The sequence below is a fragment of the Myotis lucifugus genome, unplaced genomic scaffold, assembly GCF_000147115.1.
Source record: "Myotis lucifugus unplaced genomic scaffold, Myoluc2.0 scaffold_287, whole genome shotgun sequence".
Lineage (NCBI taxonomy): Eukaryota > Metazoa > Chordata > Mammalia > Chiroptera > Vespertilionidae > Myotis > Myotis lucifugus.
The window spans coordinates 1,194,883-1,211,071 of NW_005871335.1; the positions used below are offsets into that span (position 1 = coordinate 1,194,883).

The 16,189-nt window shown below is 51.8% G+C and overlaps 1 protein-coding gene across 1 annotated transcript in view; it reads right to left on the reverse strand.

The window, feature by feature from the left end:
• The window catches only part of ASIC2 (acid sensing ion channel subunit 2), a 203,976-nt gene that overhangs the window by 4,121 nt on the left and 183,666 nt on the right, over positions 1-16,189 (reverse strand). The window contains 5 exon segments of the mRNA XM_006099877.3: positions 2,750-2,758; positions 3,136-3,231; positions 5,399-5,552; positions 7,281-7,337; positions 9,811-9,961. Coding sequence (XP_006099939.3) covers positions 2,750-2,758; positions 3,136-3,231; positions 5,399-5,552; positions 7,281-7,337; positions 9,811-9,961 — 467 coding nt within the window.

The window sequence follows — 16,189 nt, forward strand, 5'->3', positions numbered from 1 at the left end:
CCCCCCCCCCCCCCCCCCCCCCCGCTTCCAGGGGAGCCCGGGCTTGTCACTGGAAGGCAGGCCATTGACAAGTCCCTCCCTCGATAGCTCTGAGAGCTGATAGGTGCAGCACCTAGTGAAGATGCGAACTAACCCGAATGCTTATTGGAGGTTCCAGAATAGACCTCATAGGCTGCCAGGCTTGCCAATTACATTAGAAACCGCACTGATTGGGCCTTGCTTTGGCTCTGGGCTGAGAACAGAGATAAGACACATGTGGTCCTTGCCCTGGGCAAGGGCACAGTCTAGGACTCTAGCCTGAGACACAAGTGTCAGGTGCCCTGAGTGGGGGTTGTGGGAGCGGTGTCGCAAGAGGCCTCCTCGCCTATGCCTTTCATCATGACATGACCTTCAGGGTCACCTTGGGGCACCTCTCACTCTGGGGATGAGGCCCTTGGACGCATCTTCTATCTCCCTTACCCAAAGGTAAATGTTCAATTGGGTCTCTCTCTAGAGCAGAGGTTCTTACCCTGGGGCGGATGGGCCCCTTGACCAAAGCTATTCTGGACTGGCCTTCAGATCCCCCCGCATCAAACTCCTGGGAGTCTTGTAGTCAGTGCAGACGCCTGGACCTCCCCAGGCTACATGTCAGATCTGGGGTCGGGGTCTGGGGGTCAGGATTTGTATGTTCCCCAGGGGGTCCTCTGGCCCACCAGAGTTTGAAAACCCCTCTCCTGTGGGCCCTTCAGATGGTTGGAGATCCTCCGAAATGAATGGCAACACTCAGTGCGGGCACCCGGCTTTCGTAGTGGGAGAGTTTATATATGAGAGGCTATGAGCCCATTCTCCAAGGTGCTTTGCCCCATTGCTCTCTGGGGCTCCAAGCTTGGAGTGGCCACCAGCTTCCTGTGTGGCTTTGATAAGCCCTGACCCTCTCAGGAGCTGTGCCTTCAAAGCACCCTTGGTGGTGGAGGCCTTTGGGAGGGGGCTTGGAGGAGATGAGCTGTGAAGTCCTTCCCAGCTATAATCTCTAAGCCTGGGCTGGGAGAGTGCTGGGAATGGGGGTGCTGTTGGGGTGGGCACACAGTCCTCCTGGACCCTCCAGGATGACCTCTTGGTCTGAGAACTTTCTGATGGGTACATCTGCCCACTCCTCCCTGATCACAGCTGGGAGGAGCCCAATAGCCACATCCTGAACAAGCCGAGATCGTGGGGAGGGGGTTCTTCCTGGTGGGACTTGGTGCTGAGCTCAAAAGGCTCCCTGAAGGCCTCTCCTCCCTCACGCTCACTCTCATGCCCTCAGTGGAGGTGTATCGGGGAGTGTGCACGTTAGGTGTGAGTGTGTGTCTGTATGTGTGTGAACTGTGACTGAGTGTGAGGGTATGTGCCAGGGTCCCGTGTGTGTGCAGTGTCTGTATAGAAATAGGCAGTGCATCTGGCTGTTGATGGCTTTATGTAGGTAGCGATCTAGGTCTAGGGTAGGTAGAGTGTCTAAGTGTGTGAGTGGCTTCGTGGAGGTGGACCGTGAGCATGCACGAGTGAGCATGTGCAGGTGTGAGCGTGTTTGTGTGCATGGGCAGTTGTAGGTAATAGTGTGAGGGCAGGCATGCAGTGCGTGTGCACGTGGGTCTGTGCAGGTGAACGCCTGTGTGTGTAGCTCTCCATGGAGCGTGCGTGGCCACAGGGAGCAGTGGGCACTGAGGTGAGGGCGTGGGCCGTGTGGCAGTGAGAGAGGCCTGACAGCCTGTGGCTGACGGTTCACAGCGGCACACGCTCCCATCACGAGGCTGCAGATGGCCCCATGCTTTTCTCAGCAGCTATTCTGGGAGGGAACACGATGCTAGGAACGCTCATCCTCATATCTGATGCAGAGATGAGCTGTCCCTCCTGACGGATCTGAGCTCGGGCCCTCCCCGCTAAGTGTGTGTGTGTGTGTGAGACTGTGAGCTTTTGTGGGGGTGGGGAGGAGTCATGTCCTGAGGCCATTTAGGAAATGAAGGTGGCAAGGACAGGGGAGGAGCCTCCATCTCCGGCCCAGGGCTCTAGGCTCAGCCCCTTTGGCCACAGGGGCCTGAGAGGCCCCAGCGACAGCCACCTTAACCCGGCTGGGACCCAGCCTCCTGGGAGAGGTGCAGAAAGGTCCGATGGCGCCTGGAAACACCAGCCGGGTCCTGGTCCCTGGCACGGAGACTGTCCAGGGACCAGAAATGATATTAATGGACCTTCTGTGGGCTGGGGCTTTACCACATTTAACCATCACAGCCAACTCATAGAGTGGGTTTCATCAGACCCATTTTACAGATGAGGGACCTGAGGCCAGTGAGGAGAAGCCACTGGCCTACATTCTCACAGCTGGTCTTTGCTTTATACTCTCAGGTAGACGGTGTCTCTTCCTCTCCTTGCCCCCTCACCTGGCTCAGCTCACAGAGGCAACAACGGCTACTTGTCCTTGCCGATCCCTTCTTGAGAGTGAGGGGGAGTTGGCAGGAGCCCCCAAGGGGCAGGTCTGTCTGCCTCAGGGGTCTTGTGCATGTTGTGTTGGGCTGGGGCAGGGTTGAAATGAACTCCCTGCATCCAGTATGTGCCTACGGGGCCAGGGCAACTTGTGTGGGGGTGGCAGTCAGGTCTGTAGATACCTGAGGACAAATGGCCCTTCTTTTGTGTTTGACAAAGGACCCAGCGCAGAGGGACCACCTGGCCTTCTCAATGCAGCAACTCTGCTTTCAGGGGGCTCCACTGGGGACCCTCACTGTGTCCACCGCCTGGGGACCCTCCACAGCTCGGTCTTCCCAGCATCCGACAGCTCTTTCTTCCTGCCCCACCCCAAGACTCTGACACCAACCTGGGGGCGGAGAACCATGGAATCCAACAGGGCAGCTCTGGAAAGGCCCAGAGAGATCTTCCGCCCATCCGCCTCCCTGTGTTGATGGGGAAACTGAGGCAGAGATTGCATGAACTGGCCCAGAACCTCCACCACACTGGAGGTCTTCGCGTTCTGGGACAGGAGCCGTACAAGGATGGAGGGAACAATGAGTGGGCACAGAGCTAGACTTGTCAGGAGGTGTATAGCTCGACCTGCCCGCTTGCTGCCCGCCTGCCACCCCCTCCCTCTCACCACCCATAAGATGTGCAAATTTGTGCAGCAGACGCTTCGACTTACCAAGTAAGGCAGCAACTTCATACGCCTTCTTTTGTTCAATTGTCTCGTAATTGAGAGCTTCAAAAAATATATCCAGAACAAGGATGTTCTCGCTGCAGAGGGAACGTTCAGTACGTACATGGGTGGACCCGACAGGATCCACAGCCATCATCTAACAGCTTTCCCTTGGACAGATGGAGAAACTGAGGCCCGGGAAGTGCCACCACCGCCCAACGTTCGAGCTGGTTAGTGGCAGAGCTGGGCCTTGAAACCGGGAGCCCTGACTCCACTCCATGCTCTTCACAGGCCTGGGGGCTGAACCTGGAGGCACCTATCAGTGACCCCCTTTTACCCCGAGTTCTCTCCCCCACTCTGCACGCTGCCTCGCCTCCCAGTTCTCTGGTCCCTAAGGGGGTCTGCCCGGGTCCTTCCCTGCAGGCAAGCTCAGGACTCTTTTGACGAGGCTTGCCTGCCCAGCTGACCCCCCTACCCACTCCTGAGAGTCCCCGAGTTCCTACTGGGATTTACAACAAGCTTCTAGTCGGAGGCCCCACCCTGGCATTACCAGGTCAGCTGCCAGAGCCGGAGTGGCTTTTTAGGGCACAAACCTATATGGGGGGGCGGCTCTGGCAGGAGCACCTTGGTTCCCTCTGTTCCTTTAGGCAGATGTGTTAATGAGACACATCTTGGCAGGAGGCCCGTTGCTGCCTGCAGAATGTCTGCTCAGCAGCAGGAGCTGGCACCTCCTACGATTCCCATCTCCTTCGGTGCTGCGCACAATGCCCTCAATGCCAGTCCCCGACCCCCTGAACAGAAGCAGTCTGCTTTGTAGACACCCGCCCAGGATGGGCTCTGGCGATGGTGCTGGCAGGAGGGAGTGGCTGGGGAGAGGAGCAAACCCCTCTCTCCACGCAGGGCTCTCCGAGGTGCCAAAGCAGCACCAACTCTTGCCTGGTATATGGTGACGACCTCCGAACTGGCTCCCTTTGCCCACCCAGCTTCCCATCTATCCTCTAAGCGAATGCCCAAAGGGTCTTTCTAAAACTGCTCAACAAGTTCAAATTAAATAAAATTACAGTTCAGTTCCCAAGTCACTCAAGCTATGTTTAATATTTATATATATATCTCCTATCTAATAAAAGAGTACTATGCAAATCGACCATCACTCCAATGTACAAGGTGGCCGCCCCCATGTGGATACAAGATGGCCAGCAGGAGAGGGCAGTTGGGGGGAACCAGGCCTGCAGGAGAGGGCAGTTGGGGGGGACCAGGCCTGCAGGAGAGGGCAGTTGGGGGGGACCAGGCCTGCAGGGGAGGGCAGTTGGGGGGATCAGGCCTGCAGGAGAGGGCAGTTGGGGGGACCAGGCCTGCAGGGGAGGACAGTTAAGGGCAATTGGGCCAGCAGGGGAGCAGTTAGGCGTTGATCAGGCTGGCAGGCAGGCGAGTGATTGGGAGCCAGCAGTCCCGGATTGTGAGAGGGATGTCTCAGATTGGAGAGGGTGCAGGCTGGGCTGAGGGACTGCCCGCCCCATGCATGAATTTTGTGCACCAGGCCTCTAAAATATATATATATTTTTTCCCCTATTGATTTCAGAGAGGAAGGGAGAGAGAGAGAGAGAGATAGGAACATCAATGATGACAGAGAATCATTGATTGGCTGCCTCCTGCACGCCCCCTACTGGAGATCGGGCCCGCAATCCAGGCATGTGCCCTTGACCAGAATCGAACCCGGGACCCTTCAGTCTGCAGGCTGATGCTCTATCCACTGAGCCAAACCAGCTAGGGCTCAAGCTATGTTTAAAATGCTCAATGCCGGCAGACTGAGGTGATGAAATTGAAATGAACACCTGCACCATGAGGGACCAGTCAGGTGAAGAGTGAGAGGAAAAGCATTCTGGGAAGAGGGAACAGAATGTGCAAAGCCTGCCTGGAAAACTCCTATGCATCGTTTAAAAAATCTCTTGACGCGTTCCTTGGCAGCACCCCCATGTGAGGTGCAGTCAACTACCTCCCTGTATCCCTGGGGCCTGGATCAGCCTTTGTCACATTCAGTTGTCTGCTTGTCGCCCTGCAGGACTTAAAGGCAGGGACTGCATCTTAATCATCTTTGTCTTCATAGTCTGAGTGCTGAGCACAGACCTTGCCACACAGTAGGTGCTCAATTAATGTCTGCTAAATGGAACTAATTGCTTACCTTTGCCCTCTTCCTTGATTGCCCCTAATTTCCTCCTGATCCATACCAACCCCCCTCCTCCCCAGTCCACATGCCCCTGAGCTTACGAGATATATTTTTCTGATTTGTTAAACTTCTTCTCGAGGTACTTGGCTGAGGTCTTGCTGGGGATCTTCACCATGGAGAGCTCTTTGTTGTAGCGGGTCAGGTTGCAGGGTGTCCTGCAGAGACAGTAATTGCTGTCCTTTTCCGCCAGCAGACCTGCAGGGGAGAGGAAGGGGGCTCAGTCCACTCTGGGGACTGGGACCTCTGGGCCAGGGCAGCAGGTCCAGCAGGAGAGAAAGGAGCTGGGAAGAGGTGCCCTCCCTGGTGAGTGAGGGGTGGGGAGAGAAGGGGAGCTGGGCTGCTGCTCTAGGTTGAGGGTGCGAGCGCTTATGAAAAAGTGCCCACTCTTTCTAGGTTACTCTTGGTCCCGTGTTCCTTCTGCTTCTCTCACTGTTATGTGGCCATAACAGTGAAAAGGCACTGCTTTTGGAGAATAGGCTCCGAGGGAGTCCTGGCCCCTTCTACTTCCCGGGCCTTCTTCTCTGCTCCTAGCCTCAGTGTTCTCATCCACAAAGTGGGCAAAGGCACATGTGGGAGACCATTGCATCTGAAAGCTGGGCTCTGCGGATTCCCTCTGGGGCTGGCTCCCCATAGCCAATGCCCACCTCTTGTGCCCACTGAGTTAGGACACAGGCCAAGATTTGCACTCCTTTCTCTAGAGCAGCGGTTCTCAACCTGTGGGTCGCGACCCCTTTGGCCGTTGAACGACCCTTTCACAGGGGTCGCCTAAGACCATCCTGCATATCAGATATTTACATTACGATTCATAACAGTAGCAACATTACAGTTATGAAGTAGCAACGAAAATAATTTTATGGTTGGGTCACAACATGAGGAACTGTATTTAAAGGGCCAGAAGGTTGAGAACCACTGCTCTAGAGGCAAACTCCCGGCATCCAGGTTCATCTAGTCCAGTGGTTCTCAACCTTGGCTGCACATTAGAATCACCTGGGAATCTTTTTTAAAATCCTGATTTCTGGGCCTCATCCTCCGGAATTCTGTTTCTTTGTTATGGGGTGGGGCCACAACATTAGTAACAAAGAAACAGAATTTCCGGAGGAAGAGGCCCGAAAAATCAGGATTTTAAAAAGATTCCCAGGTGATTCTAATGTGCAGCCAAGGTTGAGAATCACTGATCTAGTCTCTCCTCCCTCCCCCACCCCTCCCCTCCCCTCCTCTCCCTCCTCTCCATTTATGACCGGGTGGTTAAAGACAACATTTCCCTCCCTCTTTCCTCTAACCATCTCAGTGTTTCTGGCTGCCCATGGGTTTTGTTGATTCCTCACTCCAAGGAGAGACTGAGTCTTTGCACACATCGGAAGTCACTGCCTGTCCTCTCACCAGCACACCCCTCGCCTCCAGTCCTGGAAGCTCTGGCAGTGTGAGTCAAGAGCTGCCCCCACTTAACTCCAGCAAGTGCAGCTGCCCAAGGCACTCAAGTCCATGCACACTCGGCCTTACCTCTCTCCTCTGCCCCACCTCCTTGGGCTCAGCTGCTTTGGGATAACTGTGTGAGCTACCAGCATGTGTGTATGTGTGTGTGTGTGTGTGTGGGGGGGGGTTCTGCCACACTCCTTCTGGGCCCCCCACACCTGTCGTGCATCCTCTCTCGTCTCTGCCCCTCATCTGCATTCCTCAGCACCCCCACCCCCTGACATCCACTGCTCTCTGTCCACCTCTCTGCCTCCTTTCTCTCCCCAGCCCTCATCCACTCACATCAATTCCCTCCCACCTGCTCTCCACCTCCCTCTCCTGCAGCCATTCCACTCCATCCAGCCTCTCCCCGCACCCTTCCCATTCCCCCTCCCACCCAACCTCTCTCCTACACCCAGGAGAGCCCCGTCTCAGGCCCTCCCCAGCATTCCACGTGTCCCCAGTACTGACCGAGCGCAGGCTCTGCACACTCTTTGTGCTGCTCGGGGGTACAGAAAGGGGCGTCCCCTGCAAAGAAGAAACACAGGGAGGTACAAAGGCCGCAGCACCTCCCCTCCCGGGGCTGAGGGTGGGGGCAGGCAGCGCACCCCTTACAGGCAGGGGCAGCCGTCTGCCACTGGACAGTCCAAAGGGAGCCCTGGACCAGGGCAGCCTGGGGGCATCAGGAGCAGTGCACCCAGAGCCGGAAGACTGGGTTCCCATCTGCCCTGTGACCGAGGGCAGGGGCTAGGGGGACCCTCCAGATGGCTGCACTGGTGATGGGTGAGGAAACCTTGCTGGCTGATCTGCTGGTCAGGGGAGGCGGTAAGCACCTGCTAAGTCCTGGGCATGGGTCACTTCCTCCTGAAGGGGGAAGTACTGCATCCTGCCTTCCCAGGGCACCGGAGTGGCAGTGATGGGGGGGGCTGTGAACCCTGATCCTGAGGCAGGGGCTCTTCCCACCACACACAGCACTGGGAGAAGGGCTGCTCTGTAAGCGCCTCTCGCTGCACCCTGCATCCCCACCAGTAACTGAGAGGTTAGGACCAGTGTCCTGGGTGGAATGACTGCTTGCTTTCAGCTCAGGTTCCCTGAGGCAAACCTCAGTCTGAGCAGCAGGCAGGTAACACTAACTATTGCTCAGCTCTCCTTCCTGGCATCTCTTTGTAGAAGTCCAGGGTCCACTGTTTTCTCTTTTCCCAAGGGCTACAGTGAATGTCCACCTTGATATCTTTCCTCACTATTTCCCCAAACACCCTTTTTCAAGAGCTGAGGGGCTGTTATGCTCCCTCCTTTCATATATATAATCTCCTCACCTGAGGATATTTTTCCATTTATTTTTTAGAGAGAGTGGAAGAGAGAGGGAAAGACAGAGAGAAATATCGATGTGAGATAAACACATCGATTGGTTGCCTCCTGCATGCATCCCAACCAGGGAGGAGCCTGCACTCAAGGTACATGCCCTTGACTGGAATCAAACCGGGGACCCTTTGGTCTGCAGGCTGATGCTCTATCCACCCAGCCAAACCAGCTAGGGCTCTGATAATAATAATTTAATTGATAGTTTTCCTTTTTGCTCCGTCTTCTAGGCAGCTCAGAGGCAATTTTATTTTTTAATTTATTCATAAAATTTTTATTTATTGATTTTTAGAGAGAGAGAGAGAGAGAGAGAGAGAGAGAGAGAGGCATTGACTTGTTGTTCCACTTATTGATGCAGTCATTGGTTGATTCCTATATGTGCCCTCACCAGGGATCAAACCCACAACCTTGGCACATTTGGGACGATGCTCTAACCCAGAGGTCCTCAAACTTTTTAAACAGGGGGCCAGTTCACTGTCCCTCAGACATTCCACACACGCGCATTGCGGGCCCGGGACGAGTTGGCTGCTAAGCAGGACAGGCAGCGGCGGCAAAAACACCTGGCGGGCCGGATAAATGTTTTCGGCAGGCCGCATGTGGCCTGCGGGCCGTAGTTTGAGGACCCCTGCACCAACTGAACTACCTGGCCAGGGCCTCAGAGGCAATTTTAAAAATCAATAATTCTAACCTTAGATTACTAAATAAATTACTGATTATTAATGAAATAATTCAGAAGTTAATTGTGAGGATGTTCATTTCAGCATTGGTTATATTAAAAAACAATTGGTAATGAACTAAATGCCTAATATAAGGATTTCGTTAAGTACACTTAAATAAAGCATGCTATAAACATGAAATAGTAGCTGTTAAATACACGAGCAAAATTCCTGGCACATAGTAGGTCTTCAGTCCACAGGATTTTTGGTTCCTCCTCCCATATGCTAACACAACAACCACTGACTTCTGCAGTTTTAAAAGCATTTTTATGTCTTAGCCTATTTTTTTTTTTTTTACTTTAAAGATAATGAAGCTGAGAACAGAGAGGTTTAGAAACTTGGGCCAGGACACAAAGCAGGTGAGTGGAGGAACCTGAATTAGAAGCCAAGGCCTCCAGCCCCGGTCCTCCTCCCTGCCCTCTTCAGCCCCACTCCCTCTGCAAGGCCACCTCTGACAAGCTGACCACCTCTGATGAGATGGCCACATGCACTGTAAGTCTGACACCAGAAATATCAGCACCGGCATGTGCAGGCTGGCTGGTGGACGTTTGCCTCATTTGAAAGAGTGCTGGACTTTTGGGTTCAGGAAGGGGAATATCTGGATGAAAGGAACACACATCAGGATGTGTGAACATGGACCACACGAGGAAGCAACGATTGCAAGCCTCCAAATATCTGGACACAGCAAACAGTTAGCAAACATCTCAAACATTGGGAGGAATGTTCTCCAAACATCTGGATGCTTCAGGACCCCAGGGAGCTGCCTCGGTTGCTAGAGTGGATGTTTCTGCCTGCTCTCTACATGTCTGGGCACCAAATAACACCCCTTTGGATGCTCCTGGAGGGGGAAGTGTTTCTCATTAGGGTGAGAAACGCAAAGAAGGCCCCAGGAGGTCCCCTGTGGCCGCCCCTCCCCTGGCACTAACCTGGCATGTGGACCATGCGGCAGTTGCAATTCTCCACGATGTAGCGGGTCTCACAGTCGATCCTACAGGCGGTGATGCTGTAAACAGGAAAGAAGTCGAGTCCCATCTCTGAGGATCGGCACTCGCCCCACGGAGGCGGCAGGTATGTGAGCTGCAAGACAGGAAGAGGGGGCAGCAGTCAGCCCTGGAGGTTCAGCCTTGATGGACTCAGCGCCTCCTTCATTCACTTATTCAATCAACCAACAATTATTGAGCAACTAATTCATGACAATCTAGACTCCACTGACCTCACATGCCTTCAACATCTGGCTCTAACATTAGTATTCTTATCTCCTCTCTTATGAACCCTCCCAGAAATTCGGATCTTCACAGAGCCTTTTACATATGCCATATCTTGTCACTTCCACACTTTGTCATCTCCCATCTCTTGGAAATTCTACCCTCCAGACTAGGAACCTGAGACCTCGAGCTGGAGGAGGGTTTGGGATGAAATGGCCTTTGGCATACACAGTGTTGTTTATGATCCTTGGCCCTGGCTAGAGCAGCTCTCCAGTGCCAGCTGTGGACAAACTCCTTTGGGGAACGTGTCACTTATTCTCTGAGGCCCAATGACAGCAAACTGTTCTAACACCTATGGCACTTGCCTGCTGGGGATGAAGAGAGTGAAGGATGAAGGAACTAATGGTTGGTGAGCACTTACTGTGTGGTAAGCCTCAAGCCAAGTCCTTTACACCTTAAAAAATATTTAAGAATAAAAAATACAAAAAAATGCACACATTTCCAGTGCACAGTTCAACAAGTTCTGAAAAAATCTACACATCTATGTAACTGCCACTTCAAGAAAGAATAGACATTTTTGCTCTGGGTTAGAGCATCGTTCTGATAAGCCAAGGTTGTAGGTTCGATCTCTGGTCAGGGCACATAGAAGTATCAACCAATGAATGCATAAACAAGTGGAACAACAAATGGATGTTTCTCTCTCTCTCTCTCTCTCTCTCTCTCTCTCTCTCTCTCTCAAATCAATAAATTAAAAAAGATGTAGGATATTTTTAATTACCTTAGAAAGTTCCTTCCTGTCCCTTTCCAATCAGCCCCCACCTGCCCGGGCAATCGCTGTTAGGGATTCTATCACCATAGCTTGGCTTTGCCTCTTCTCAAATTTCATATAGAGGAAGACTTACACTATGTGCTCTTTTGTGTCTGGCTTCTTTAGCTCAACAAAATGTCTTTCACACAAAGTAAACTTCAAGACACAGATACTGCATGAGATAGAGAGGGTTATTTTCACAGTAACAGGATCAACCATCAAGGGGACATAATCATTCTAAATACGTATTGCCCAATGATAAGTCTCAAAAATACGTGAAGCCCTGGCCGGTGTCTTCAAGTCTGTGTTCACTTATTGTGTCCTACTCAATCTTCTGATAATCCCACTCAATGGTTTTAAATTCCAGGTCATTGCATTTTTCAGTTTCAGGTTGACTTTTTAAAAAAGTTTCCATATCTTGCCCCCCAATCTCTCATTATTTACCTCTTTCTGCAATTATATAACATGTTTATCGTTGTTATGTTAAAGTTGTTGTTTTCTAAATTCCAAATTGGGTTATATGTGGCTCTGTTTCTACTAGTTGTTTATTTTTCTCTTCACATCTTGCCTCTTTCTTCATGTGTAGAGTAGGTTTTGATGGTATGGCGAAGGACATGTCATTTTTTGTTGTTTGCTGGACATTGTAGGTAACTATAGTGGCTCCAGGTCAGTTATCTTCCACTGAACAGCATTGAGTGAATCGCTTGATTTTGTGAAGGTGTTGTTTAGACTTTGTATAAGAATGGGTATAATATTTTTGTTTTTCCCTTAGTCCTGGGCTATAGCCCCTAGTCGTGGAATGTGATGTTAACTCCTAAGGTCTGACACTTCTGGGATTTGAATGGAAAGCCTGAGATGGATGCTTATCAAGTGTAACTTGGTGGGACTTGAATGACAAAGTCTGTCTTCCCTGCATTGGCTGCTGCTGAGATTACTGCCCAGCTCTGTCACCTGTAGTCCTGGGCTTCTTGGAGTGCCACCCCTATTCATATGAAGTTCAAGGTTCAGCCTATGATTTTAGGGAAGTTTCTAGAAACATTTTGGAGCTCCCCCTCTGTGGGTCCCACCTTTCTAGGATCTTTCTTCCCCAAAATTTTCAACCTTTCTGGCAATCATGAACCATGAGCTCTGTCTTGTGCCTTTTAAAAAGATTATGTTTTTATTAATTTTTTTATAGAGAGAGGAAGGGAAAGGGAGAGATAGAAACATCGATCTGAGAGAGAAACATTGACCGACTGCCTTCTGCACGCCCCGTACTTGGGATTGAGCCTGCACACTGGGCATGTGCTCTGACCAGGGATCAAACTGTGACCTCTTGGTGCATGGGACGATGCTCAATCCACTCAGCCACAGCAGCCAGGCAGACTTGTGCCTTTTTAAACGTAACGACTGCTACTTTCTGCTCGAGCTCTACTCCAGTATTCCCTTAGAACCTGACCTGCCCTCCAGGGAGAAGTCAGATAAATAAATATGTATTTCACCCAGTGCAGGTCCCTATCCTCAAGGGCTGAATACCCTCCAGGTCCTGCCTGCTTTAGTCCCATCAAATAGCATTTTAAAATATCTTGTCCAAAGTTTATAATTCCTATCTCCAGGAGGCTTAGTCTGATATAAGCTATCCCACCATTACGGAGAACCCCAAGTCTCCACACTCATTTAGCATTCATAGGACTCCTTGGAGGGAGATGTTCCTGTGCTCGTTTTATTAACGAGGCACCTGAGTAACAGAAAGGTTAAGTAGCCTGTTCAAGATCACACACCTTGTCAGTGGCAGAGCCAGCATATGGTCCCGGGGATTTCTGACTCCAACCTTGCGCCTGTCACACGATACTACATTGTCTCTGCAGGAAATCGGTGGGAGGGAGGGAGAAGCACGCCAGGGAGGACTTCTCAGAGCTCTCCTCTTTTGTTTTGATCTAATGGCTGCTTTCTTCTTCCTTTTTCCCCGTGTAGATTTGCTTTACTATCTCCTCTTTCTTTGGAGTGCATAAGTTGACCAGGCCTTTGCCCAGATTCCCTGTATAACTTTAGATAATTCACTGCTCTCCTGGGAATCTCAGTTTCCCCACCTGTAAATAGGAAGGACTTAAGGGTAGATGTTCGATGATTAGAATGCATTAGGTCTCCTACGCTGCTCAATACTGGATCCATAAACACACTAATTGGATTTGGGAAGGACCAACAGTGGCTTTTGGCAAAGCAGGAATGTGTGTGTATATGTCTAAAATGATGAATATTAACTGTGAGGGCTACTCATTTCTTTTTCTTCCACGAAAACAGGTTCCCACAGTGGGTGGACCAAGCATGGCGCTGGTGAGGCTCTGGTGATGAGCCAAGGTCTGTTCAGGGTCAACCACTTCCCTTTTGCTGGCTGAGGTCATGATTCAGAGCCCACGCCCACCCTGCTGTGGCTGGCTCGTCACTTGTCCCGTCAGCTTTTCTGAAGCCTCACACACCACAGCAGCCGGGAAATCACAGCGTGCACAGTATCGACTCGTGCTTGCCAGTGAGTGTCTGAAAGCAGGTTGGAGTATTTGTTTATCCGGGGCCGGCAATGCCTCCGGGGGACCCTGCAGCACTGTCTTCAAATATCCGAAGGGCTGTCTCGGGGAAGAAGAATTCCATTTGTTTCCGGGCACCCCAAGGGAAAGACAGACTCAGAATCATTGCAATCAGGGAAGTGGGGAGCACGATAGCGTTTACTGATGCTGCAGGTGCCGGGACAGGCACATTACACGCATGGCCGTATTTAATCTTAAAGAAGGAATAACTCAGGCTCAACTTTCTAACCTCCTGCATGATTCCATAATAAAAGCATCGTCTCGAGAGGAAGTTCCCCATCATGAGGGGTGGTGTTCAAGCAGAAGCTACCAACTATCTGGCTGGGATGGGAAGAGAGAGATTCAAGCATTGGGTACCCAGGGGATGAAATGACTTCTAAAGTCGTTTAAGCCCCGTATGCTTAATCATAGACCTTAAATCTATTATTTGATTTAAGAACTAGAGGCAGTGGAATGAGCCAGACAGAAACCCCCTCCCCATTCTTTCATGAACTATCTGTGTGACTTTGGGTAAACTTCACAGCCCCTCCTCCCATCCCCAGCATTTAGTCTTACCTGATTAAATAAGTTCATTGCCCAGCAGCTAGTAGGTACTCACCAAGTCTGAGCTCCCATCCCCTTCCGCTAATAAGCTCTGTCATGTTTTCCCACCCTTTCAGTCATGCAACAAATAGCATAGCTCCACCTCTGCTCTCCTCACAAGTTGGTTTTAGAGACCAGCAAATCTCCGCCTTGTTTGGCAGCAAGTTACTTTGATTTGGGTCTATTATGAGAAGGATTCCTATTAATTCAGGCGTCCAAGGTGGCACCAGGCAGCTGGATCTCGGGGTCGAGCTGGGAGAGACCTGGGCTGGAGATGGACGTGTGGGGAGCTTCGGTGTATAATGAAGCTGTGGGTAGCTGAGCCAGCCCAGGGAGAGAGGGGAGATGCCCAGGATTGAGCCTTGACAGGTGCCTGCATTTACTTGACAGCTCATCCTCCCTTACCCGTTTTTTCCATTGTTTCGTGGAATTGGTTGGTGGCTTTCGATAATTGTTTAAATTTACGAACTGAATAAAGAACGCAGAACTTTTGTGACTGAGTACTCCAGCGCTTGCCTTTCATTGCTCCACTGTCTTGAGGCTTCTCTCTACAGTCCTTTCACTTTATCACTAGAAGCTGGGGTTTGCTTCCTTGGCATCCTGTGCTGGTCCTCAGCCACCGGCTCTCCTAGCCTCTCCCAGCCCACAGATCCCGAGGCCGGCCAGCAGGTGGCGCTGCAGTTAGCATAGCTGCCCAAGGCCTGTCTGCAGTCTGAGCTGCCCCAAGGGAGGAAGCCATAGGCCCTTGCCAAGCTCACTTGGCCTTTTCCTTGTGTCTGCAGCCCATTCTCGGAGGCCTTGGCTGGCTACTGCTGCTGCTGCTGTGTGGGGTGATGCTGAGAAGATGATGAAACGGCATGAGAATATATTCATTCTGCTCCTGGAAAGGTTAGGAAAGGCACGAGGGAGACAAGGAGAGATGCCCACCTACCTCACCTGATGCCCACCTGGCTCTTTTGTGATGGCAGCCACTTGGCCTCTTGCTTCAGTGATGGCACAAGGTGCGCACCTGGACCCAATCACTTTAGGCTCGGGGGTATCCCTGCAGGCTCCTTCCTGGGCCAGGTCAGGGTCTTCGTCCTGGTCTGCCTGGCTTCCTCCTCTTCCTCACTTACCCACCTGGCCGAGATCCTGGCCCCTGTGTGCCGAGAGCAGCCAGGCTGGGAGCACATGCTCTGTGGTCAGACCCAGCTGGGTTCCAATCCTGGCTCTGCCACTTACTTAGCGGGGGACCTGGAGCAGGTGGCTGGGCCTCGCCGAACCCTTCTCTCTGCACGAGAATCGCCCTGAGGTATTCGCTACTTCAGAGGCTACTAGTTTTGAACTTGAGGTCTGTGTGACCCAGCGGTCACCCTTGGCTGACACCTTCCGGCCTCTGTTTGGTCATGGGGACAGACTGAGATCAGGCCATTGTTAAGCTCCACAGAAAGCCTCTTGCCCGAGGCCTTAGGACACATGGAAGATGCCAGAAAGCTTTGGAGAGGGTCTGCATCAGAGCACAACCCCCTCGCCTTGCCCAGTCCTAGTCCCTCTCCCCCTTTCGCTCTCCTCATGGCTTTGCTACCTTTTCCAGAATCAACATCTTCTCAAGTATTTTCCCAAGGGAAGGCAGTTCTAGAGGAACCGTCATGTTGGTGCCCACGGGCTCTGTACTGAGGAGGGCTCGGCACAGAAACCCATGAGGCCCGGACCAGCTGAGAGCTAGGTTTTCCTGTGCGATGTTGGGCATGCCACGCAACGTCTCTGGGCTTCTCTGTCCCACCTGTAAGGGGTGGGGTCCGAAGGGTACTGTGCTCTGAGAGGCCCCAGGTTCCCCTCTGAGGTCCCCCTGCTGTGTCCTGGGACCCCTCCCACTCACCCCATTTCCCCACCTTCCACTGCAATGCAAACTTCTGCCTCGCCCGCCCCGCTGGACAGGGAAATCAAAGCCTTCTTTTTAAGCCATAATTTTCAGTTTGATGTTTTTATTGCATCCTGCCGAGTGATTTAAGCATGTTCACAAATGATTATATTGTGCTGTTTTTAAACAATGTTAAAATCAAATCAAATCCTAAAGTCAAACCCACAAATCCGTTGGTAACACAGGCAGCAAAGGAGTCTCAGCGGGAGAGCATGTCCTTGTAGGTCGCACAGAAACAGAGAAGCGCCC